This window comes from Alosa pseudoharengus, unplaced genomic scaffold (genome assembly GCF_046254945.1).
Source record: "Alosa pseudoharengus isolate Yale_2024_CS ecotype anadromous, Long Island Sound unplaced genomic scaffold, YU_APseudo_1.1 YU_APseudo_1.1_scf_5, whole genome shotgun sequence".
In the NCBI taxonomy this organism is placed as follows: Eukaryota; Metazoa; Chordata; class Actinopteri; order Clupeiformes; family Clupeidae; genus Alosa; species Alosa pseudoharengus.
Genome location: NW_027468837.1, coordinates 33,092,457 through 33,119,373, shown reverse-complemented (window position 1 = coordinate 33,119,373; position 26,917 = coordinate 33,092,457). Strand labels below are relative to the sequence as shown.

Below are 26,917 nucleotides of genomic sequence, written 5' to 3'. Positions count from 1 at the left end.
TGAAAAAGCTGATTTTGCCAGACAGAAATGACTGACTACTATCAAATTACTTTGCTTTGTGTGTGTCTGGGGGGGGGGTTGTGTATGTATTCATAGGTCAACTGCAGAAACAAAGATTCCTAAGCGTTCCTAAGGCATTTCTAGAGGCACAGATAAATGTATTGAGCTAATGGTAACTTGGGGAGAAACAAAAATAGAGTAAAAAAGACACGTTTTAATTACTGTAATTTCCCTTTCAAAGTATCTGCATTGGTTCTGAACATTTCAACCGGAAATCCTCTAGGAGCAGATTGAAAGGGTCCATATCTACATAGAGAGTATATATATTTATAGGCCTATACTACAGTTTTTTTTCAACTGCTTACACACTAAATCTTTGCTTGTCACAAAATTTTCTAAACATGTCTTCCAAACATCACAACCCCACACCAAATCTGCAAAACCATACACTAATTCTCAGTGTTTGACTCAGTTTTCATTTTCCGAAACACACACAATTTTCTACTTAACACACAAAAATCTATCAGGAAGTAACTTGATTTCAACCCATGGAAATGCCACACTAAATCACCAGTGCTTCACTCTCTCTCTTCACATGTGTAAACACTTTACTGAACACCATCCAATCATTGCCTTAGTGTAGATCTATGAATAGATATATGCTCTATAGGTATGGACCCTTTCAATCTGCTCCTAGAGGATTTCCGGTTGAAATGTTCAGAACCAATGCAGATAGGACAATGAAAGGAAAATTACAGTAATCGGACTTTAGCTTACAGTAATGTTCTACAAAAAGGACTTTATGTAAAACTCTTTTTACTCTATTTTTGTTTCTTGCCAAGTTACCATTACCAAGAATACCAATCTTACCAAGAATACATACATACCCCCCCCCCCCCCCACACACACACACACACACACACTTCTTTGGAAAAAGCTAAGTAATTTGATAGTAGTCAGTCATTTCCATCTTGTTGGCTGTAAAATGCTGTATTCGCAACAGCAAAATATTTGGGGAAAACCACTATTTTTGGTTTCAATATTGCTTGCATTGTTACTGTATATTTCAACTTCTCTCGGTAGATAACATAACTTTCACTTATCTATGGAAATATATATGTAAAGCCTATGAAAGACAGAAGAGCTTTAGGTTTTGAGCAACAGTGTGTACATGATGTATCCAAAATGTCATATTATGATAAAAGTGTTTATAATGTGAGGCGTATGTTTGATTTACTGTAAGCACACAATGTGCCAACTACACACTGATGGTATGAATAAAAACACATCTTTCTTTTGCTTTCTCTGTGCACAAGGTAGATGTCAGTTTGAGGTCATACTTTTGTCATAGTTCTGTAAACATACAGGGATCGAAACTTCAAGTATTGGTATTTATTTACACAAACAAACACAAGTGTGTTTTTCCAAGTCAAAACACAAAATAGCAACAAAACAAATCTCTCTCAAAATTTCGTCTACATCACATCCAATGTCCTAGTCCAAGGCACCGGGAAAAATATATTCTGGAATGACGTATCCAGGCCTGACGTGACAATATCCCCACATGTAGACTGTTTTTTTTTTGTCTGTAAAAGGGCTATTTCTTTCTCTTCACACTCTTCCTGCTCCCTCCATTGTACCCATTGTACATTACCTGTGGCTTATTTATAGTGCTTAGGCTGATTGCAAAGTGAACTAATTATCTAAAACAGTTTTCACATGAGAAAGTGTGCCAGAGAGTTGGCAAAATAGTGTAAATAATAGCCATACATGTGCATAGATTTGCTAGGAGTGTGTTGATCATTTGGAAATTGAGTGTAAAGCATGAGTTGTGTTTACAGTTCCGCAAAAAGAGTGCTGTGCAGTGAATTGTGCCTACAGTTGTGCAAAGTGTGTTACAAAATTGGAAACTGAGTGCAAAGCAGTGTTTGTGCTTTTAGTTTTGCAAACTCAGTTTTCCTATAAGTATTAATAGTTTTAGAAATTGTGCTATAAGAATCACAGTTGTGTTTAAGCATTCAGAAAAAACTGTAATTAGTCTGTTCATTTCAAAGGGAACGAATGTCTAAATGTCTCTGTGTTATTCTGATTACACCATCATGGGGTGTTATCTTCTATATGTTGTCTCCCCCTAGTGGTGATTGTAGTTACAACATATTCTTGGTAAAGATATGCCAGTCTATGAGACTGTGAAGCGACTAAGATCTATGCTAAGCGGAACTAAACAGTCTGGCCATTGAAAACAGTTCTATAAAGAGTCCATTCGTGATACTTCTTTTAATGTTGCTGGAATAAACGAAACTGGCAAATTCAATGTTGCTCTAAACCAGATGAGGTAAAAAAAGTAAACAAAAGAAAGCCTAAACACATTTTTTTTATTCCTTTGAAACAGAGATGTGGTCATAAACATGAGGCTGTTTTCCTGAAATCAGCCCCTTAGTAGGCCTATGCAATTTGTGAGTATTAAACAGTGCCACCCTTACCCATGGTGAAGCAAAGAATTAGCTGGAGCTGATTGTTTCACTACACAGATATCTTTGTCCGTCACTTTCAGTGTGAATGCAGACAAGAACCTGGTGGCTCGATGTTTTCTAGGTTTAAAAGTACTCTTGTTATAGCAGATAATTCCCACCCATGAAACAGTGACTACGGTATGTAATGTAATAGGCTACAGCTACCAGAATCAGAATCAACTGCTTCCTTGTTGTCCCTGTCAAGGTTGCCAAGTCGTGGACACCTCAACAGGCACAGGCAAGATGCAATATACTGTAAAATTAAAAATAAATATAATGCAAGGCAGTTCAGTGCAATATAGTGCAAGGCAGTTCAGTGCAATGATAATCTATTAATAACACTATTGTAACTGTAAGGTTGAGCAGATGAGCAGAAGTGTTGATTGACTTTGTTCAGAGTAAGGGTGGGGGCTGTTACTGAGTGTTCAACAGAGTGACTGCTTGGGGGAAGAAGCTGTCTTTGTATCGGCTGGTTTTGGCAAACAGTGCCCTGTATTGTCTACCAGAGGGAACGAGGTTGAACAGTTTATGACCAGGATGTGAGGGGTCTGTAGAGATTTTTGCTGCCCTTTTCCTGACCCTGGAAAAGGGCAGCAACATGAATGCAATGAATATTTACTTTCACCCAGAGCCATAGAAAGAGAGAGTTGCGACACACTTTGATGTCACCGCCACGTGATCAATAGCTCCAAAAAACCTGTGCTGAATGGCTGTATCATAGGAAGGTGGGATGTATTTCTAGATGTTGGAGGGTGTAATCTAGTAACCCATTGGCTACTGACCAAGTGATTGGCAGTTGTTTTCAGTTCCAAAACTGTCTCCTTAACCTGGAAACTGGCATGGAAAAGTGCTGCCATGTTTTTCCATGGTCTCTTATGGGAGTGTCCCCACTCTGTTTTCTCTACCACTCTGGTTTAGGCAGCAGCCAGACCAACAGATACCCTGTCTTAGCTGAACTACCGAAGCTAAGCCACTGAAGCTAAGCCGGTGTGGGCCTGGTTACTAATTGGATGGGAGACCTCCTTGGAAAAGTAGGTTGCTGCTGGAAGTGGTGTTGGTGGGTGGCCAGTAGGCGGCACTCAAAAGATCAACCCCAATGCCCCAGTGAAGTGACCGGGACACTGTACTGTAGGAGATGCCGTCCTTTGGATGTGATGTTAAACTGAGGTCCTGGTCATTAAAGATCCCATGGCAATTATCGCAAAGAGTAGGGGGTTCCCCAGTGTCCTGGCTAAATTCCCAACCTGGCTCATTCAATCTGGCCCCCTAATCATCCCCCATAGACCAGTATAATTGGCTCATTCACTCCCTCACTCTCCACCTCAAGCTGGTGTATGGTGAGCGTTCTGGCGCATAATGGCTACCGTGCATCACCCAGGCGGGTGCTACACATTGGTGGCGGTTAGTGAGGTTCCCTCTTCCCTGTCAAGCGCTTTGAGTGTTGAGAAAAGCACTATATAAATGTAACGTGTTGTTGGTTTCACCAAACAATTTGGTCAGCAGCCACCACTGGTCTAAACCCTGCTGGCACTCATTCCAAACCTTTTGTTGTGCCTGTTATTTGTGCTTGCTTACAGATTTAATCTTGTTAAAGTCCCTGTAAACTAAAAAAATAAATGTGCTCTGAGTTTGTCCCACCACAGACAAAAGTGTCACACCACAGACAAATCTGGTATCAAAATCATTAAAAAGGTAGGTACACTCTGGTCTCAAATGCTGTGGGCCGGTCTGCTGATGCTTGTTCGTCTGCTTACTCAACTCTGAAGGGAAGGGTATGGTAAATGGAGAAATATTTAAAGCATAACCTTGATCAGAAAACATTCATAACAAAAAGACCTTATAGCTTAGAAGTTACCTTTAGTTTAGGAAAGGGCCGTTGGGTTTGTAAGGCAAAATCCAGTCTGAGAATGATTACATCTAGATGAATGGACAATGACGTTATTTGCCCGGGTGGCCAAAAAGACAAGGCACCCCACAGCTTCCCAACTTGAACTGTTTGAATCCATGAACTGATTACAGTTTTTTACAATTGTTTACACACGAATGTATTCATAGGTCTATAGAAAAAATTATTGAGCTAATGGTAACTTGGGGAGACACAAAAATATAGTAAAAAAGACAAGTTTTACTGTACATAAAGTCAACTTTTTGTAGAACATTCCTTTCAAAGTATCTGCATTGGTTCTGAACATTTCAACTTTATTGGATTTCAATCCATACCTACATAGAGTACAGTATGTCTACTCATAGGCCTATACTAAGGCAATGATTGGATGGTGTTCAGTAAAGTAATGAGTGTTTACACATGTGAAGAGAGAGAGTGAAGCACTGGTTATTTAGTGTGACATTTTGATGGGTTGTGTTTGAAAAATGAAATCAAGTTACTTCCTGTTCGATTTTTGTGTGTTAAGTAGAAAATTGTGTGTGGTGTTTTGCAAAATGTGTTTTAGTCAATTGAAAACTGAGTCAAACACTGAGAATTAGTGTATGGTTTTGCAGATTTGGTGTGGGGTTATGATGTTTGGAAGACATGTTTAGAAAATTGTGTGACAAGCAAAGATTTACTGTACTGTGTAAGCAGTTGATAAAAACTGTAATTCAGAATTCAGAGTCGTAGAAATCCACAGGATGAGGTTTTAACCTGCCAATTAAGCTATTAACCTCAACAAGGTTGCTGTTCAATCTGTCCAGGCACGTCAGAAGAAAGCACAGGGACAGTGAGTGTCTGGAGAGGCAGCTGTGTGACATTGCTGTGTGACATAAGCATTTGAAAAAAACTGTATATCAGACACCCAAGGTCTGGTCACAATGCTGCTAATTGCATCTCCTGTGTCCTTTGATCATTTGATCCAGCCCTTCACCAGGGTCAGAGATCTGTTTGATCTATAATTGATCCATGTTATATGGGCAGCAGTCTGATCATGGTTTCATTACAATCTGAGATATGTTCCATAGTTTTATAGCTCAACTAGTCCACTGTGATCTCTACTGGGCCTTGATTAATGGTTGGTATAGTGTTATCTTAGGGCATCACAGGAATTGGTCACTGGCAAATGCATAGGAATGAGTTTTAGTGTATAAAACCAAACATCTAAGAGTGTGCGTAAGCCTGGCTTCTCTGCCCTGCTCACCTCATTCTTTCACACTCTTTTCACTCACTCCCCTTTTCTCTCACTCATTCATCCCAGGTTTGGTTTTGTGTTTACTTGACATCTGTAACATTTAAGCTACCGTGTATTGCAGTATTAAACTGTTTCTCCCATACATATAACTCTTGGTGTGCCATGCCTTTGTGTTTAACATTTGGTTTGAAAACTGTTTAGTGATATTGTAGGTTGTTTACTAATTATGGAGTCAGATTACAAATGTTTTCTACAATATTCACAAGTCTAATGCATCTTACTGTCCCATAAAGTTCTGACATGCCTGAACCTTCCCGTCAGCTGTTTTCTGTCGTTGGTAACATTTTGACGACCTTTACAGGTTAATTTGCTCAACTTGAATAAACCAACTTGAAATATTTATTCTTGGGAACTTTGATACCAACATTACTGTAAACCAAGGTCTAATGATGACCTTGGATGACCAAGGCCTGATAATGCAGCCATTACCTTAAACCAAGGTAATGTTCGCATCGTTAGGCCTACTTACAAATAATAGAATAATAACAGCTCAGTGTAAAAAAACAGAGTAGAGTTGTTGAATAGAAAACAGCAAAACCTTTAAAATAAATATAAGTTTGCTGTACTTAAACTATGAGTTGTATTTACCAATTTAAGTTAATTAATTCCATCGCAGGTTACACACTTGAAAAACCTCTCCACACTGACAACCAAACACCAGCTTGGTTTAGGTCAAATTTCTCCACAGACAAGACAAACAAGTTCAAACAAGTTCAGTTTTCAACCATGTTTATTTGGCCAGAATAATGAGCACCTTAACACACAAGAGCTTACACAAGCTAGAAGTCCTCTTAGTACAAATGGTGACACGTGATGGTCTCCCCAGGGGAAACGCAGTGAAACCATCAATAAATGTCATGACATGTCACTACAGACAAAGCCATAGTCAAATGGTGTGCTCCTACCAGATAGGCCTCAAATGTAGGACACCTGCAACCACCAGGTGCTTTTGAAGAGACTGGCATTAACCATGCCACTAATCATAATGCACATTAATAACACTGAGCTGCTTAATATTGTTATCAATAAATATGATCAGACAGGTGAAGTTATTCCATATAAAGATATAAAACTGTGACAAAATATTGCAGTATAAAAATGGGCACAGCTATCCCTCAATAATAGGCCAATTAATTCCCACTATGCTTCAAGCAATAGAGTACATTGAATTAGACACCTGATACAGCAGTTAAATTGCACTTAAATTTCTTGTTTATATAACATATATAATTCTTATTATATATATTATATATTAATGTGAACCCCCTGATAATATTGAAACATTTCAATGCCTCAACAAACTGAAGGTATGAAATGGCACAACAGACTTGTTGAGAGAGGACTTGTTTTTCCATTGATCTGTTTTTTTTCCAATACTCTTTACCACATATAAAACGATTATATTAAAAACATTAAAAAGGAAAAGAAACTACTTGTCTCCTCAGTACTGCTATACACATCACCAGACCATCCAAATACAAAGGTTACAAGACACTCAGTAAATGCTTGCAGTTACACCTTCTTTTGCAGTAATTGCTCTAATCCACACTGGGTCACTTGTTTTCCTCACAAGTCACGTTAGCTTAGCTTTCAAACAATAGCATAAATAAGGTTTACCACAGATATCCTGAAGCCGCAGCAGCACATGCATGCTAGCAGGAGGGGATAGGTAGAGTTCAATACAAATATCCATCACCTCAATACTCCAGTAAAACTACCTCACAAAAACGGGTGGTTTTTGCTCTCTGGTTAAAGAAAAAAAACTAACTTATTTCTGAAGAAATAAAAGGCACTCATGGCGTACTACTGAGACAGAAGAGGAGAGGAAGCAAAAAAGAAAGAAAACAAACAAAAATATAACTATATTATGTAATTCCGGCGTGGAATCTTGCGGTTGTGCTTCCGGTAAAATTGTTCCATCCGTTCATTCTTTCAATAGGCTGACCCCAGAGTCCAAAGGTAGACATTGCTAGATTAAACTTGGATACAGGTTAACACGAAGTGTCATAAATACATACTTTTTTGTTTGCTCTCCCTGGATTCTGTTCATAACATGGCAGTTAAACATGCAAAATGTTATTGAAACACCATACAACCATACATATATTAATGAAATAAAAAAACAGTTCCTATTACATATGACAAACAAAAACAAAGCTCAAAGACTCATCACGAGCATATCAACAGGAATACACTGCCCATCCACAACCCACGGCTATTAGCCAAACCCCCGTCATTGAGCAGGGGGATCCACATAAGCTCAATTTAAGGCCAATAGATTAAGTCCAGACTTCCTAAGTGCACTCTGCAGATGCTTTGGGCACTGAAGCACGTCAGAACAGTTTTTGCAATTAGTGTCATCCCCACTTATTTAAGTGTGATCAATTTGAAATATAGTGAGCCATGTGGTATATCTTGCATAGGCGGGAGTTGCTTGAGGGGCAAGTGTACACGAGAAAGTGCAATTTGAGGAAAGATGCAAAAACAAAATATGTAACAGAACAAAAACAAATGAATGTGAATAATGCACACATGGAGAGCAAGTCGGCTCAGGGTTGGAAATTAGGGTGGACTTTCCAATGTACCTTGAGCCCCAGTTTCCAACTGACTTACTATAAGGAAACTGCATCGACACAGCTAAGGAGTTCATTTAGGATTAGGGATACTGTAAATACTAGGCTATGCCTGTCTGTCTGTTTGTCTGTGTGTGTGTGTGTGTGTGTGTGAGAGTGTCATATGCATCTTTATCAATGCGAGTGTGTCGGTGCTGTGCATATTTTGGTGGAGCAATCAGAACGCTCGGGAGCTATAATGTCACAGGGAGGCTCTACTGTAGGAAGCGTCGGCAGGAATCAGGGGATCACCATCAGGGAAATCACAACATCCAGCTCAACTACGTTACTGCAAAACCAAAAGATAAACACACAGGGTCAACAACTGAGCTAACCAGATTATTATTATTCACAGTAGTGTACAACCAAGACAGCGAGAGTCTCACTGAGGACAGGAGAGGACTGAGCGTGCATATGAGAGGTTACATGAGTGAGTGGGACTTTAAAGTATGACAATGCCGACTCACCAGGAAGGGCTATTTCAGCATGCAAGCCGTTTTAAGAAGCTACATATGAGTGACAGATGGAGGGATGAATTTAGAGAGCAATGTTAATACACATAACATGGAAAAAAAGAGATGCCCCAACCTCACCCCCCTCCCTCCCACACACACACACACACACACAGAGGCTTGACAACAGCAATGCTGAGGACAGCTCAGCATGAAAGACCAAAACAGCGCACATAGTCCTGCTTTGAAGACAGTGGGGTGATGTATAAGAACTGGAGGGGGGGGCTACAGCATTAACCACAGGTAGAGACCGGCGTGGACATGCATTCATCTGCAGCCGTGTTAAACAAATGGTCATTCCAGGGTGAAGCCACATATCTCGGTGTGTCCCTGCATGCAGCGGTCTCCTGCCAGGCCTTTTGTCAGCCTGGCCTAGAGAGGTGATCATTAGCTTGGGGGTGAAGCAGATGTAGGTTATGGGGGTGCAATGAAGCAGGCAGGCAGATGAGTGGTGGTAGTGATGGTGAGGTTTTGGGGTGGTAGTGATGGTGAGGTTTTGGGGGTGGGGGTGGGGGTAGGGGACATGGCTCAGGGGTCACATACGATCTTATATTTCTCGCTGCAGAAGACCATGGGTGCTCCCATGACGGCGCGGGGCTGCTGGCGACCCCTGCAGGTCAGCCGGGGACTTACATGGGGGCTGGAGTGGGCGGAGTGGGCGGAGGAGGTGGAGGAGGTGGCGCCTCTCCTGCGGCCGGAGGAGGTGGTCTTGGACAGGCCGCCGGCCCCCCCTCCTCCGCCTCCCCCGCTGGTGCGGCGCGCCTGCTCGTGGTCAAACTCCAGGTCCTCCAGCCGCTGGGTCAGCGCCAGCTTCTGCTGGATGGCCATGCGCAGCAGCGAGTTCAGCGTCTTCTTCTCGTCCTCGGCGGCGGCCAGCTGCCGCTGCATGTCGTCCAACTGGGTCACGTACTCGTCACAGCTGAGGATTGCGGAACAAAAGGAGAGGAGAGACAGGAAGAGAGGAGGGGGGGGGGACGGGGGGTTGGTCAAGTGTTACAAACAAAGAATTGAAGAGGGAACAATTCAAATGAGACAATGTACTGTACTGTGCAGCCATCTAAGGCTGTGCATTTTCATATATAGACGCATAATGGCAGTGAGTGTAAGTGCAGTTGTGTGTATGTGTATGTGTCTGTTCATCTGCTGGTGTGCTGGGAGGCATCGTACCGTGTGGCAAACATAGCGCGCAGAGAGGAGAAGGTGGCGGCATCCTCCTTCAGGGCCTTGAGCTCGTTCCTCAGCTTCATCATGGTCTCCGTCACCATGGCCTTCTCATTGTCGTACTTGCTCTTCAGATTGGCCAGAGCCACCTCGGCTGTCTAGACACACAAAGGGAGAATGGGACTCAGGAGTGGTCACTCAAGGTCAGGATCCTGAGAGACGCGTAGAGAGAGAGCACACAGGAGGGATGTCTATTGGAGCGTACCTGTTTGTTGGCCTTGAGGACGGTCCTCAGGGTGGCGATCTGCTCCCGCTTGGTGCTGAGCAGGGACTTGAGCTTGAGGATCTCCTCCATGCAGGCCTCCTTGTCCTTATCAGGCACGGCGGAGAGCTCCAGCGAAGCCACCCTCTGACGGGACAGTTCGGTGGTGCGGTCCACGGCCTGCTGCAGGTGGCGGATCTGGTCGCGGATGATGGCCACCAAGTTGTAGATGTCCATGGGCTCCTTGCGGGTGTCGTCCATAGCGAGGGTGAGGGGCGGTGGCGAGGTGATTGTGTCTCGGCCGTTGGGGACTTGGCCTGGGCCGGCCTTGCCCTCCTTGTAGAAGTCCAGCATGACGCGCTGGGGGGTTTCGTTGTTGCACATGCAGACGTGGTGGTACAGGTTGGCCAGCTCCTCGCTGAAGGCCACCAGCTCGTCCTGGGCCACGCTCAGGCTGCCCTGGGACTCGCCCGCCACCGCGCTGGTCTCCCGCAGCTCCTTCTCCAGCCGGGTGGCGCGCTGACGCTCCTCGCGGCTAACGCTCTCCAGGGAGGCCAGCTGACCGCTCAGATCACGCACCTGACGCGCGCACGCACACACACACACACACACACACGTAAGCTTGTAAGTTAAAAATCGCTAAACATCTTTTACTGTATATTCCATTTTCTACAGAAAAGAAAATCCGATGTTTCTACTGTACGTAGTTTCTACTGACATGTGTAACAACCGTTTACTATTATGTCTCACAGTTTCATTTGTCATCTGACAGAAGGTAACACATTTGTCATCCTGATTATTTTGACAAACATGAAAATCTGTGGGTAAACATTTTTTTTATCCAGACACAGACAGTAAAGGTGATGACGCATGGGGCAAATTTTTGAGCAATGTTGCTGGGCAACCACATAACCAATTCCTTTTATTCTGATTGGATGATTTGACAATTGCCTACTGATGATTAAAGTTCTCTAGAAAATAATCTGTTGCCCAATATCAATGGGAACATGCCAGGACCACAATGGCGAATATTGCCAAGCAACATCGCTCAAAAAGTTCCCCCATGTATTATCAGCTTGAACGTTTCTTTCAGCTGTTTGTTGCCTATGGCTTATAATTATAGACCCTTTCAACAATAAAAACAAAAACAATGCTTGAACGTTCTATTTGGTTCCCAATCTACTTCCTCTGCATTAAGATGGAATGTTAAAACGGAAGCCTTGAGGGGCCAACTATGATGCTGATAATGGAACTCTCTTGAAAGGGTCTATACTGCTGAGCAGGACAACATGGGCAGCAGTATTCCCAATGAAGCTCCGATACGCACCTGGGACTCCAGGCGTGACCGCTCCTGCTGGTAATGAGTGGTCTGCTCTTGCTGTTCCTCCTTCAGGCCCTTCAGCTCGGCCCTCAGCTCGCCAGCCTCGTTCACCGCCACCTCGTACTTGCAGCGCAGGATCTCCGGTCCGTTGATGTCCAGCTCGTAATAATCCCCGTCGCCGTCCTCGCGGCTGTCCCGCTCACGCTCGCTGTCCAGGGCCGAGTGGCGCTCCTTGCTGGCCTGCAGTCGCCGCATGGCCCCCAGGTCCTGGTTGAGGCGGCCGTTGGCCTCCTGTTGCTCAGCCAGCGACCCGCGGGCCTGCTCCAGCTGCTTCTGGCTGTCCTGCAGTGTGGAGAGCAGGGCCACTTTCTCACGCTCCACCTGCAACAGAACCAGAACCAGCATTAGACAACAGAAGCAGGACAGAACTTGTCTACAAGATAACTGCTCGCAATTCTAATACAATGAAAAGGAGGAAGAGTAGAAGTGCCACACCTCAGATGAGAACTATAGAGATTGCTAAGACACGTGACCAAGATTATAGGTACGTTTGGCCGTTTACATTGGTTTACATGGGCATGGATTGCCGCGGATCCCCAAAATGCTTTGCGTTCACCAATGGGAAAATGCCATGATGACAACACATTCTCAATCTCTATACAAGGACACAGAATCAAGCGTCACGCTCTTCCACAGCGTGCACCTGCTCACTGAATGAATGTGTCTACTGTAAGTAAGGGTGTCACGATTTCGATTTTATATCGAAATCGTTCGAAATTACATCTCAATCTCGAACTTCGAATTTAAAAGTAGAATCGACGATGCAGCCACACCCCCAATGTCACATCCAGCATGTATGCCAAGACGCACAAACGCACGTGCTGAACTGCAGCATCAACATTCCTCTAATTGTAGGCTGCAGCCAGTTAAAATATACACATCAACCTACCGAAATCAAAGCCCCTCTTGCTACTTTGAAATCACCGGTGTGGAAGTACTCGTTCATTCACGTCAATTAAAACTAACTTACCCTACTCAACTTAGCAAGTGAAAAGATGATCTAGTTACAGTCCAAAGTTACTTTAAGGCTTAAAATGCACATTGATAAGTATCCATGAACACTAACCTTGGGTCTCGTCAAAGTGTGCTGAAACGATCAAATTATAATTCTGTGTTGTTTCATTTCACTATGTTCACGTCTCTGTTTTAGCCTAATGTTGGTTCTGTTTACATTACAACCTCGCGGTTGGAACGGTTTCAAAATAAAAAGCGGTTTCAAAATAAAAGCCCCCCCGAAACAGAAAAGGAAAAGGCCAAAAAGAGTAAATAACATATAAGTAATGCATTAATAGTAATGTTGAAAAAAAGATCGAAAATCGAAATCGAATCGTGACTTTAAAATCGAAAATTGCATCGAATCGAGGATTTGGAGAATCGTGACACCCCTAACTGTAAGTAAGCTACAGCACAGGCGATTGGGACAGTTACCTGGAGCAGTTGTTGTTTGAGTTTCTGGATCTCGGAGATGTTGAGCTCACTCAGCAGGTCATCCACCAGGCTGGGGGCTGGACGGAAGTTATCGGACTTCTTGGGCGTGGACGCGCGGTTGTCGAGGGCTTGCGCTTCGGTCATCTTGGCCAGGCCGTTCTCAAAGGTGCGGATGACGTCGTCGTCGTTGTTGGGCTCGTCGGCGTTCAGCTTGAGGCCGTCCAGCGAGACGGCGAGCAGCGAGTCGCCCAGCGTCATGTGCTGCGTCAGCTCCTTGCGCAGGGCGGCCTTCTGCTCGCGCTCCGTCTTGAGCGTCTCCAGGGCCTCGGCCAGCTGCCGCTCGCAGATCTCCCGCAGGCGCAGCGCCTCCTCCAGCTGGCTGTTCAGGTACTGACCCTCCTCCTCCAGACGCCGCAGCTCATGCTTGACCCCCTCAAACTCCACCTGCGGACCAGCAGCACACGCCAGAGGGAGCAGAAGGAGCAAGAGATGGAGCAAAGAGACAGGTGTGAGTGCAGGTACAGGCAGACATACTCCAGGTCAGATATCAGAAAGCTAGATACCGCATTGAGCTCCAGAACGTACGTAAATAGCGACGCCATCTTGATGGGGGCAACAATCACTGGAGGCCAGTGGAGAAGCATGTGACCGACTGGAAATCAGTCACACGGACTGCAGTATCTAGCTTTCTAATATCTATGCTCCAGGTAACCAGAGCGGGGCTCCAGGTGACTAGACTACTGGGTTAGAGGGACTCACCTGGCCTTGCTTGAGCAGAGAGACTTGTTTCTGGAGGGTGATGTTCTCCTCCTCGAGCTCGGTGTAGTCCTGCAGCAGCCGGGCCTCGCGGATTTTATACTCCCGAACGTCATCGCGAAGACGAGCCCTCTGGAGCTCCACCATCTCGTTACTCTGCAGACAGACAGCTCAAATCAGCGCTTCAGCTTTCACAGAAATAAAAACATGATGCCCCTGTTGATGGTAATGATTCAGTATGTTTGGTAATGTGACAAAAAAACCTGACTCATTGGTCTTCACCAGATCTGTTTTTTTTTTGTTGAGAAAGTTTCAGCTAAAGTCCTCGTGATTGGCTGGGTGACATAATTGTGTCAGCCTATTTAAGGTCAGCATAGTTATTTGAAGTTTATTCGTAAAAGGCAAAAACTGTGCCCCAGACATCCCTTATCATCTATCATCGGAGAATAGTCAGCAATGCATCATTCATAATTTCCCAAAAGGCAATGGCATACAGCTAAAACATTTACGTTTAACAACAAAAGTTAACACAGGTTATGAGGAAAAGGATGATTTTCACAATAACACTGCTATAAAGCATATTCAACAGGATTTTCATGGAATATGGTTCTCTCAAAGATGAAGAAGAACCCTAGTACTTCCTAGATCTATGAGAGCGATTGACTCTGATTTTGTCATGCACAGCCCAGTCTTTCCGTCTACATTAAAGGTCATCAACAATGAATCAGCGGAAATAGAAATGACTGATGAGGCTGATCTCACCACGGAATGCCCCTAAGACCATTTACTCTCAGCAGAGGTTCCTCTTTATGAAGAGAAATAAATAGAATTTCATAATGTTAACAGAAGTTTCATTTCCTCCTGTTCACATTCTCATCCCTTCCTTGGCCACAGTCATACTTGTAGAGATTACATTTACCTATGACTAAAACTGCCCTACAGAGACACAGTCTTATATAGACAGGAGCAGAAGATCAAACGTTCACTGAGGTTCTCAGAATCCCAGTCCATCTCAAAAAAGTAAGATACCTGGTCACTGGCGGGTGATTGGAATGGTCATTGACTTACAGAACAGGGTTCAATCTGATTTCTTTGGGTAGGTATGGTGAAACAACAGAATGAATTCAACCAAGGAAATAATGGTCAATCTCATGATTCCCTTAACATTTATGAGGACAATCATGAATCATTAATTCCAAAGGAATGTATGACATCATTAGGTTACAATGACTCATCTTTTGGACAGTCTATGATGGTATGGTACTACAGTTTTATATACTTATATTTCAATTTATGCTGCGTTCCAAACAGCATGGTATTTCCAACTTGAAATGTCCAAATAACGTTCCAATTTCCTACCAGAAAATAAGTAGGCTACAATGGAACACCACTCAAAGCTGATATACCTACGGACTCGGATAAAGTCCATCTTCCGACTTATGAGTTATCTGTAATCCAGGATCAGTGTTACAATGCTAAAATAATTAATCATTTGTATATTGAATACTTCAAGAACCATGTTCCTAAAGGAGAATTTCCAGGATTTCCAAAAAATGTCCAAAGCATTTGCCCTTTCTCACCTCCCGGAGCTCCAGGGCCATGCTGGCCAGTCTCTCATTCTCCGAGCGGGTGTTGCTCAGGTCATTCTTGGTCTGTCTCAGCTCGTTCTGCAGCTCCTGGACACGTTGCTCGTAGTATGCCTCTTTGGAGGCCGACTCCAAGATCAGCGATTCCTCGCGGCTTTCCCCGTCCGCTGCCACCTTCCTGTGGGCCGAGTAGGCTTGTCCAAAGGCCTGGGAAAGACGGAGCAGGACAATAAAAACCTTTTTTAGATGTGCCATTATGTTTAGAGAGGAGCTAAGCAGCGACAACAATGGGAGGTGGGTGCTGAGTAGAATATAGCATAATGGTCTATGGAAAACACAAACAAAATGTTATGTGGTGAAAGAAGTTAAGACCAATGTAACATTCATTTACAAGTAAAAGGTACAATGAACCACGTACAAGTTGAAATTTTAACAGACGAGTGACCTGCTTGTTAAAATCAAACTGCACTGAGTGAGTGAAGTCACACAGTTCTTTTCCCTCTAATTCCATCACCTACTTCTTAGCCTTTGTCCCCCTCAACTGCCGACTTAGGTCTCTGAATAGAGCACAGACAAGCACACAAAACATAGCTTGACAAACAGTGTTTTTTCCCGTCTTTGTCACTTTTCTTTCGGTCCTTTACGTTTCAGTGAACAGAGCTACAATTGAACCAGATTCTGGAATAACAATGAAGCTTCTATTTATCAAGACACTGAAAATCCTCTGGAACGACTTCTCTGCATTCAGCAGGAAATACAAATATATCACAATGTCCAGAATAAAGGAGGTTGCCCTTTAGGAATTCTTATGTATGCCATAGCTCTGGTGTTTCGTAGGGTTAACTGGGACATGGCCCACAGGTACAAAGGATCATGGAGTCATTGCCATGTGGATATACAAAGGGGTTGGCTGAATCTTTGGAAATACAATTATCACACACACTAATCCATGATTACAAAGGCACTGAGAATACAACAGGCCTAACAGACAAAGGGAAAGAATGAGAGAGCAAGGGCATCAGGATTAAAGAAGGCCAAAAATACTAGTCTAATTGTCATCCTATTCCCGTAACTCAATATGTGCATTTAGACATTGGCATTCAAAGTAAACAGAGCTAAGACTTTGAAATAAATACAATTAATTCCATTGAGTTTAGAGAGAAAACACATTTTCTTGTGGGCAACAAGAAAGCGAAAAAAAAAAAGGCCTGATGTACAGAAGAGTGAAGTGAGGGAGTGATTTTTCCTTTCACAGTGCAACACAAAGCGCTTTACTGTACACTGAGGACATAAGCACACAATAAAGAAATGGCCGCTTCTTCGGTCTTAGCCGCACAGGCCGGTGGAGTGACCTGAGCCGGGGTTGATCCCTGCGTACTGATGGCCAGCCAGCTGCTCTACTGACTTGCTCTGGGCTGCCGCCATATGGGGCATCTTGGTTGCCATGACACCACACCTCCTCTTCAACCTGAGCCGGATTCCGCCCCTCACAGATCCTCTGGTTGCGGCCACCCCAGCTGTCCCCAGTTTTCTTACAAGTGAGAAGGCTCCTCTGACAATCGCACCAAGATCAGCAATCACTTTATAGGGATCATACATGAAGGTCCACCACAAAAGATCACGACTGATGAAAGCTACACATAGTTCACATATGGCAAGCACACCATAACTGAGAAAGACCTTCTGAATCCTACTTTTTTTTTAAAAGTTTAAGCTTTTTTTTTTATCCAAGTGCAACAATGACAAACCAGGAATGAAGGCATTATTGATTGAGCTCATGTATCTCCGGACTTGTGACAATGGCTTTGCCAGTGTCATACTCTACCAGCTGGGAAGATAGGTTGTAGCACTCACTACAAGCTTATTGTCACTCTTATATTCAAAAGCTTAAAAAGGACTGCTATATTCAGGGCCTATAAACAACTTGGAGACCTCAGCCATTGAAGAATTCTTGGTGATCACAGCCACAAACTAACTCATCTGGTAGTAACACTAGACCATACATGGGCAACATACGGCCCGCGGGCCACATCCGGCCCGTGGGCTTTCCCTGACCGGCCCACGTAAGGTCCGTGAAAGAACAGTAGTCAAGAGCCTAGCATAGAGATAATGCACGCAAATCAATATCGTTGCTTTTATTTTGAAAGCGACTGCTATTTGTACGCCCATACATTTGTGCGTGGATGCATACGATGTAAACACCCTCACTGATGTGCTGGTGAATAGAATTTATGTTTCTGCGTCGACACAATGCAGTTGCCTTTAAGTCGGCGTAAACCTTTCAAAGTTTTGTGTCTCTTATGTCTGCGTCGCTCACCACCGCAAATGTTGTCAGAACGAACTCCTGCTATTTGTTGGTGATACGAAGTGTTAATTTCAAAACGTTACTGGCAGATAGACAGTTTACATTCGGATAACCCCGTCACTGTAACCAAAATATGTCTGAGTTTATTTGCAAAGCTTATGTTAGTGAACTAGTATGATGCTACTACCCACAGGTTGCTTGAAGCAGCCGGCTCAACACACAGGGCGAGTTGACCAATCACAGTTTTGTGCATAAAGTTATGGTTATGGTTATGGTTATGGATTTAGCAGACGCCTTTGTCCAAAGCGACATATAAATACAAAACAACATAATAATATTTAAAAATGAACAGGGAACAGATTAAAATCTAGGTCAAATATAGTAAGGAGAATAGTTGTAGTACACAATAATATCAATTCAATCAATAGCCTAATAAAAAAAGCAATGTAAAAAAGGGGAAAGGCAATAATAAAACAATAATGTCAATTCAATCAATAATATAAAAACAATAACATGCTAAGACTACATTAAGGAGAATATCAATAATAAACAATAATGTCAAATTAATTAACAGCCCAATTAAAATAAAAACAACATTATATAAACCATAACACATAAGCGCTTAAACAACTAAGTATATATTGAATAGGAATGTCTTTAGACCCCTCTTAAACGACCCAAAACTACCACAGGAACGGAGAGCACTGGGCAGTTCATTCCACCAACATGGAACCACTGAAGAAAAGAGTCTGGAATTAGACCCAGTTTTTATGACTGGTCGACACAACATACGCTCACCAGAAGACCGCAGTGGGCGGTTGGGCATGTAAGTAAATAAAGTTAAAGCAAAAACATAGCCTACATTTTTAAAATAGTTTTCTTTGTGCATGTTGATTAACTAATGACAGCCTACTATTGTCTGCTCCACATTTTCATAGTCTAATTCTGCATAGAGTTAATTTAATGATGGTAATGATTTAATGATGAAATATTGCTGAGTGTTGATAAAATGGTGGCACAGGCCTATGGTTGTGTGAATCCTTCACATTTTCATGGCCTACCCTAATTATATAGATATTGTAGTACTTTTTTATATCAGTCTTTGAAAACTGAAAAAAAAAGTCAAAAAATCATTTTTGAGAATGAGGATTAAATACTGGACATAGAATAAATAGCCTATTGCTGTTTTTCCTTGGTCTCCCTCACATTTTCATCTGTTCTTACGAGTAGTAAACAAAACCATATGATTTACTTAATGTTATACAAGAACAGAATAGAATTGGACAGAATTGAGTTCAGACTTGAGTTCGGTATTTTGGGTCCGGCCCTCCTCAACAGTCCCAGTTTGTCATGTGGCCCCTTGGGGAAATTAGTTGCCCACCCCTGCTAGACTATGCTTGACAGACTTCTTAAGCAGACATGGTGGAATAAGGACCCATCATTCATCTTGCACAACTATGACAGGCACAAAGGGCAGCTGGCAGCAGCAAACCTGGTCTGCCTGAATCAGTTGGCTAGTTGACCAAGTTAAGCTATGACCTCAGCACTTCCAGTGCATGGCCCCATGTTAAACACAATCCTGTAAACAAAAACACATCTCTGCCAACAAGCAATGGAAAAAGGCAGGACTCACTCATCCCTGTATATTCCAACTCAACAACAGCATGTGTGCTGCCAAAGATCTTTAGACATTCTTTACCTTGGCATGTGATAAATTAAGATTTGATCATCTCCAAGCCATCATGTAGTACAAGTTGTCAGTATTAGAACTGAACCTATGGCTTTGAAAGAGCAACCTGGCGCTCAACTACAAGGTGGTAGAATAACTAGTATGGTTTATGATACTGTTCCATGTTGCACGATTCTAAGAAACACTGTATGGACTTTTCATTTATTAATTAGCTCAGGCTGCACAAGAAGTAGTGTCATAATTAATGTTATGATTCTTCTCAATGCATCACCATCTTCACTACAGTAGACTGAGTAATCCAAAAAATAAACTTTATCTCAAATTAACTGAAACTTGTCCTCTCTTTTGAATCACTAAATATCAATTACATTAAAGCAACAATATACAACAATTTGCCATTATGTGAGCTAGTCTATGTCATAATGAGCATCTACTGTTGTTATCTTCTGACGGAATGTAGTCATGTCAAGGGAAGATAAAATAGCAGTCATTCCCACCAGCCATCCAGGCTACGCACAAGTTCTAGAGCTCAAACATAGAGGACAAACACTGTCACCTGAATTTACGATCAAACATCTTACACCATACAATATAACATATAACATTCTAATTAAAAATATACACTACTGCTCTCTCAGACTATATGTATGTAACACCTTATTTTTGTAAACATGCCTCCATTTTTCTGTAATGGCTTTCTGACCATCACCCTGAGTGTAGCAGAAATTATGCACAGGACATATATGACACTATGCTATCACAACAACCTCTGAGATTCAAATTAAAATGTAGCCTACAAGCAAGTAAAATCGTCACTCCTCCTTCCTACACAGAGGAAATGTTCTTGTCTGGAGAATGTCTTTTGTCTCACAAGAAAACAAAATGCAGCTGTTATTGAGATCTGACCTGTTTATCTGATTGAGATGGTAACATCTCAAAGATGTTGAGATAAAGTTGAGAGTTGGGTTTTTTGTCAGGAGCTGAAATGACAAAGTATGAGAAAATGACAAAAATCTCATACTGATGTTAAACTGAGCTCAATTATGACGTGGATAAATACGCTTGACGAAGGAGAGATCTCACTCTCTGGGAATCTTAACCCCATTATGTTTTCTCTTAATAGATACATAATCCATGGCATTCTTGTTTGTAAATTGTAGTCAGTGTTGGGTCAGATTACTGAAATGTAATCCATTACAGAGCACAGACTACACACCAATTTTTGTCATCAGTAACGTAATCCATTGGATTACAAAAATAATGTAAAGTAATCTGTATACTTTTGGATTACTTCAAATTAAAAAACTCAAAAATGAAATACATTGAATAAAAAAGACAGAGCTTACAAATACATTAAATAAAAAAGACAGGGCTTACAGATAGCAAGCAGCACTTGCTGCAAGGTTGTGCTGGATTGAGCAAATGGCCCAAAGATTTGTGTTGTGGTGCTATTTCTGCTACTTTTTCAACACCTTTTCAACACAAATTACTTGTTCATGTCTAAACCTCACTCCTGATCTGGGTCATGGCACCAATGCCTTGTGCTGATTTGCACGGCTCAGCCATGCACACGCTCAGACTCGAACCCACAAAGAGCAGCATCTTGGATTCAAGAGTCAAGCGTGCTAACAATCGAGCTAAACATTGGGGGGTGTCCTCATTTTGGCCAATTTGTCCTCACTTTATAGATAACTTTTCCTCCTTTTCAGTGTCTGGTTGGTGGTCACCAATTTGTCCTCACTTTATAGATAACTTTTCCTCCTTTTCAGTGTCTGGTTGGTGGTCACCCTAGTTCTGCTACATTATAGCACACATTTATGTAGCCCTATACTTCCCCTTTTAAACACAAATTATGACTATCAACTGGCCTTGTATTTCTGCACAAAACCACTCACATGAAGTGGAAAAAATAGGCGTCCATTTTATTCTCTAGCTGGGTTGCAGTTGGGTGTGCTAAAAGGCAATAACCCCTTAAATTATGACTTCTGGCAAGTTTTGTGCAAATAAATGACAGATTGAGACTTATAATATAACCATCAACACATTTAAGGCATCTTGCTGTGAAAAAAGATGGCAATTACAAAGCATGATTATCACATATAGCGTGACCCGTGTTATTTGAATGAGGGGCCCCATTTAGATATCAGGGTGAATAATATAACCTATGTCATATGATTGAGGGGCCCTATTAAGACATATCTCATAACATAACCTATGTTATTTGACTGAGGGGCTCTATTCCGTTAACAGGGCCTACAGGAAATGTTTGGGATAAAAAGCTGATTTAGAAAGTGTTCCATGCCCCATTGAAAAAAGTATTTTGAGTATTTTCAAAATACAAAAACACAGAATTTTAGATAGATAGATAGATAGATAGATAGATAGATGCACTGGGGTTGGGGTTCCTTCATTTTTATATCTATTGAGCCATATGCACATACTGGATCAGTACATACCAAGGACTTATTTGACATCAGAAATCTGCATCAAGGATGCAGGATCTGCAAAAAAGAATTGGCCCATGTTGTGGAGCACCCAGGTGCTCCAAAACAAACAAAAACCTCTTTTCCGATGTAACTATTGACTGTTTCAGTTCAAATAATAGATAATAGTAACAGTCCTAGGCTCAACTGTATATTAGGAAGATATTCAGAGATTTAATATTTAAATTACGCTTGAAATTAAATCTCTAAATGTCTTCCTTTGTAGGATATGCTGTGCTTTGACTGCCACAAAATACCTCTCACTAGGCCATTGATGTTTGGAGCAGCTGCAATTGTTTTGTGGAGAAGAAGTTATAAGCAGAACTCTGTTTTTGTGCTAACCGTCCCCTTTAGTACAGAGCCGTTCCACCCAACTCCCACTTCAACATTCCCAATAGACAAGATCAAATGCCACTCCTCGACACAGTAACTGATGTCTTGCGCAGATGTGCAGAAACTTCCTGCTTGCATGAAACCACTCTGGGTGCAACTGCAACCATGACTGAGATTAGCACAGTTTCACTCCAGTGTCTTTACGGATGCTAAGGCACTCCAATTCGATTCTTTGAAGAGAGCAAGTGAGTCCGACTCTTGGGCTGAGGAGATTAGTCCCCACCTTTGTCCGCATGTCTGATCCCATGTCTGAGCCTGTGCCCTGCTGGGATGTGTTTAGTGAGTTTGAGCTTGTCCAGTGAACCTTTGTTCACTTACCAGCAATCTATGTATGGGTGACCGGCGATGAATGTAAACAAACAAGTAGCAGAAAAATCAAGGCAGTTTAGTACTGCATCAAATTTAAGTGCTTCAAAAGGTCCCTTGTCAAATGTGCCCTTAGCCTAATGGTGTAGGATGTAAGCTAGGACTTATAAGTTATTGGTTGTTTAGAGATTTTAGGATATCTTTCAAATAAAAGAAAACCTTCAGAGAACTCCAAATGTAGGCCATAAGGGGACAGTATTTAATTAAATAATCTGCATCTGTCAGGCCTGAAAATTCTTGAAAATCTCAAACTCCCCAAACTGGATTTTTTACATGGTGTGTTAAAGGTTCGAGACAATCAACTTCTCATGGAGAACTGAAACATTTAGCCAGAGATTCATTGTTTGTCTCCCATGAACATTGTTTGTCTCCCATGAGTTTTTTCATACTGGTGCATAAACATCCTGTTTAATTGGAAATACATTCCCCACAATCCCCTACTGCTTGACATATAGGCACTCATGGGCGCACTTCCAGACTGGACATCTTTTTTTAGAATGACAACCACATATCCGCTTACTGGGGGATTTGCCTCTTGATGTAGTACCATTAAGAGCTGAGGAGTTTGGAGCCCCCAACACTTTGACTGGGGTGTCTACAATTGTTCCAGAGAGTTTAAGAACAAGGACAACAGTGAGAAAGAGGGTAAGAAAGTATGCGTGAGAAAGCCACTGGCTCTGTAGGTCATACACAGAAGTTGCTCTTCTGCATATTTCTGCTAAGAACAAACACACCTAGTGGCGCCAAATTCAAATTCAAATTTGTTGAACACTGAACTGTTTGTACACCGTCCAGTGACTGAGAGCTCAAGGTCATGGCTAATGGTCTATGCATCAAATCAGGTGACCTAATCACTTCAGCAACTTATGTGGAGTGGCCAAAAACAAGGGAGGCACACTTGGATTCTCTGAAATTATATCATTAACTTTGGCTAGATACATTATTACATTTCGCCATGTAGCATTCCTGCCAGGCTGTCATTTCACATTGACCTGATGGGTTTGTCAGTAGAAATGTTGATTCATTTCCTTACAGACACTTATTGTGGGCAATCAGCTTGTCATTCATTTTCTTTCCTCTATTCTGTGGTGACTGTTGTGATAGTGAAGCAAATTTCACGAAGTTCAGTTTTAAATCTTGTCATAGTATGTAGTAGGTTGACAGCCAGTTTACAGCTTGACATCCAGATGGAAGTGGGATTGGGATCTAATGAAGAGCACCTCATGGATGTGTGTTTTTCATACATTGATCCCAAGGAATTGCATGCCAAGTATCCAATTATAAGGCTTTATAGTAGAGCTAGAGTTAATTAGTTGATCAACAACACAAGCCTAATTTTGGCAACGTCTGTTCCCAATTGCATCCACTAAACACGTTGACGAAATGTGATTTTCTTCTCAAATAAGTACACTAAAGTCATATATACTTTTGCTGCTGATTTTATGTTTCTATGCAGCAATTTCTAGAGCTATTTGAACTAGGCTAACTGCAAAGGTTGCAATTAATCATGCAACTCTGCCCGAAATTGGGAATATTGAACTGAAGCTAAACTTTAAAACATAATATTGCAAATCAAATCGCAATGACAATATGAACATCGCAATTAGACATTCCCCCATGTAGTGCAGCCTTACATGTGATATTTTCTAAATGTTATGGATAACTAATGGAACGAAATAACAAGGAATCAGTGATAGCTTTAACATAACCTAAACGTTAGGCCTAATCATACCTGCTGTCAAAAGCAACAGAAAAAATCTGGTAAAGGTTAACTTACATGAATGTTAGGCTAATCATGCCGACTGTTCTCTGTAGAAGATCTTACAAGCATGACAACTTAATAAAGGCAGTATAGGCCTAGCGTCGACCCACTAAACAAATTTAGCCAGGCTAACACTTCAAGAACACCGGCTGGTTGGCTAGCATAGCTTGCCATTAAAATAAGCCTGAATATTTGGGAATTGTTACAGCGTTACCACAACAGCTCAGTCAAACTGCAGTGGTAGGGCCATAGCCATCACACATAATGGCCATTTTATTGCCTTTCCTCTGAAGAATACTGAAAAGCTAACTCCATCGAATCTAGCTTTCGATCATTCACACAGATTTGTGGTTCTCTACAGAATACTGCATTTGAGCATTCGTGCACATTTCACGAAAGGTTCGATTTTAGGGTTCCTAAAAGTAACTTATGTGTGTAAAATTGTAACGTTTATCAGGGTGATGGACTGGGGAAAACAAACAATGGACGTTTCAGTGCCACTATGTTGCCAGATAGGCCGAACCATCGGCCTCTCGACACATTACCAACTCTGTAATTTCAGACCGCAAAAAGTAGGCCTACCCGTGGACGAATTACGTTAGTCAATACGCAGCTTCCCAAAAATCTGTAGGCTAGGCCTATTACAGATTGCTGGAATCGAAGAATCCTTTCCCCTTTAAGTTTGCCTACCTCTTTGAGCTGGTCAAGTTCTTGTCGAGCAGACTCGTAATCGCTCTCCAGGTCGTCATATCGCTGTTTGAGCTGCTGCTTCTCCTCGAGAACGACAAGGCCATACTCCGCAGCTTGAATTTTCTCGCGGGTCGTCTCGCTCAACTCCTTGGACAAACGCTCGATCTCTGACCGGAGCCATTGCGGCCCGGACTCCATGACTAGCTTCGCGTCGGGGAATTCCTCCTCATCTCCAGACATCTTGGCCGGCCGGCAGACAGCTGACACGATAACGGACCCTGCCCGTTATTGTAGTGCATTAACACCACCAGTCTTTTCCGAAGCCGAATTCCATAGCTGCTCTCGGTGAAATCCCGATTCTTCCTCTAGAAACTTGTCCGCTGCGCGGTTTTGCATATACTTAAAAGATAATAGACTAGTTTTTCTAGCTTTGCTTCATTTTTTTCTCCACCACCCCTTATTGTCACTTTCCGCTCGAAACGGGGGGAGTGGAGAACTCAAGCTGAGATCATCCATCTGAAAAGACGCAGTGCCCAAAGACGATTGTGGGGATTCTTGGGAGGTACAGTACTTGCATGCAAGGACACTGCGCAGAATGCATGAACGTATTTGGAGCTATGACTACCACTCCCGTGATGCATTGCCATTTGTAGACGAATACACAAATCCCTGGCTGTCTCAATCCTGGGCAACGTCATCCTCCTTGCTATGCGGCTTGTTGACCGCTGGGATGGAAACTGAATAGGAATTCTGACGAGGCCCACAACTCTATTGCCCTCTGCTGGTTTTAGGTAGCCTGTAACATGTTGGCAAATGTGCATTGCGGATAAAATACGGAGATAGGCCTACTCACATTGAGACTGATTTTGTCAGAGAAAATTATTCTGATACCACTGAATAACAGTTTTCCAGACTGAATCGTGATTGCTATGATTAGGCCCTCTTGAACATACAATTATTTACAATTATATTGTTGCATAGGCCTTCCTGTTTTCTTTCACAATAGGCATGCTAGTGGAGGAGGACACACACAGAAGCCCTCTAATTCTATGGTTTCTTTCTCTACCTGACATGCCCTTACAAATCCCTAACGAAAGGAGAACCCTGATATAGGGGATTTCAGTAGTCTTATCATGGGCACATTTTGGCACTTGGATTTTCTGCATAATATGAATTTTCCATTTGCAATAGGAATTTTAATACCATGTTTGGGATTACCACAGTACAAAGACTTTGTGTCCAGTCACAATGAAGTTACATTAAATCATTTGTGGCACTCCGGAGAAAAAAATGCTGACTGTAGCAGTTGCAAAAGGAGTTCAATTATTTTCCAGGTCCTGTTTTCAGTTCTCTCATTTTTGTTTGTTTGTTTGTTTGTCAAACAGTTTCTCATTTATGTTGCATATACACACTGTTCATTTAAGTGAAACACACTAATCCCAGCGCAGTGAGCTGCCTGCAACAACAGCGGAGCTTGGAGAGCAGTTAGGGGTTAGGTGCCTTGCTCAAGGGCACTTCAGCCATGCCTACTGGTTGGGGTTTGAACCGGCAACCCTCCGGTTACAAGTCCAAGGCACTAACCAGTAGGCAACGGCTGCCCCAGTGTTGAGTCACATCATAGCTGGTCAGCCTAAGTCAGGGTCTAAAACTCTTTTATTTATATATATATACATGCTTATCATGTAGACTACACAAGTGGGGAAAAACACTGTTCACCAAGTCATGATGATCTCTATTGTGTGGCGCAGCAGCAGTTTGTGATATTTGCTGAATATAGGCTAATCTTAGGCTATGTCATGTATGAATATAGTATTGCCATACTACAATTAAATATA

General features: G+C 42.3%; 1 protein-coding gene across 2 annotated transcripts; it reads right to left on the bottom strand.

Annotated features, from left to right (window-relative positions):
• Positions 1–6,407: 6,407 nt before the first annotated feature.
• Positions 6,408–25,604, bottom strand: LOC143104713 (protein bicaudal D homolog 2-like). Of its 2 annotated transcripts, none has more exons than XM_076268963.1 (9): positions 25,083–25,604; positions 15,388–15,600; positions 13,811–13,963; positions 13,052–13,495; positions 11,570–11,944; positions 10,246–10,821; positions 9,987–10,138; positions 9,363–9,738; positions 6,408–8,596 (listed from the first exon to the last, which is right to left on the bottom strand). In XM_076268963.1, exons 1-9 carry the CDS (start codon positions 25,320–25,322, stop codon positions 8,594–8,596), a joined length of 2,532 nt encoding a protein of 843 aa, XP_076125078.1. In that variant the 5' UTR covers positions 25,323–25,604; the 3' UTR covers positions 6,408–8,593. The 2 variants fall into 2 exon arrangements, with proteins under 2 accessions (XP_076125078.1, XP_076125079.1); XM_076268964.1 differs by having other exon boundaries at positions 9,453–9,738.
• Between the last annotated feature and the right edge of the window lie 1,313 nt (positions 25,605–26,917).

Excerpts from the sequence above, each read along its gene's own strand:
- LOC143104713 (XM_076268963.1), bottom strand. The coding sequence starts at position 25,322 with ATGTCTGGAGATGAGGAGGAATTCCCCGACGCGAAGCTAGTCATGGAG. Across the intron at positions 13,496-13,810 it reads CTCTGCTCAAGCAAGGCCAG|GTGGAGTTTGAGGGGGTCAA; the intron begins GTGAGTCCCTCT and ends GCTGGTCCGCAG. Across the intron at positions 9,739-9,986 it reads CGCGCTATGTTTGCCACACG|CTGTGACGAGTACGTGACCC; the intron begins GTACGATGCCTC and ends CGCAATCCTCAG.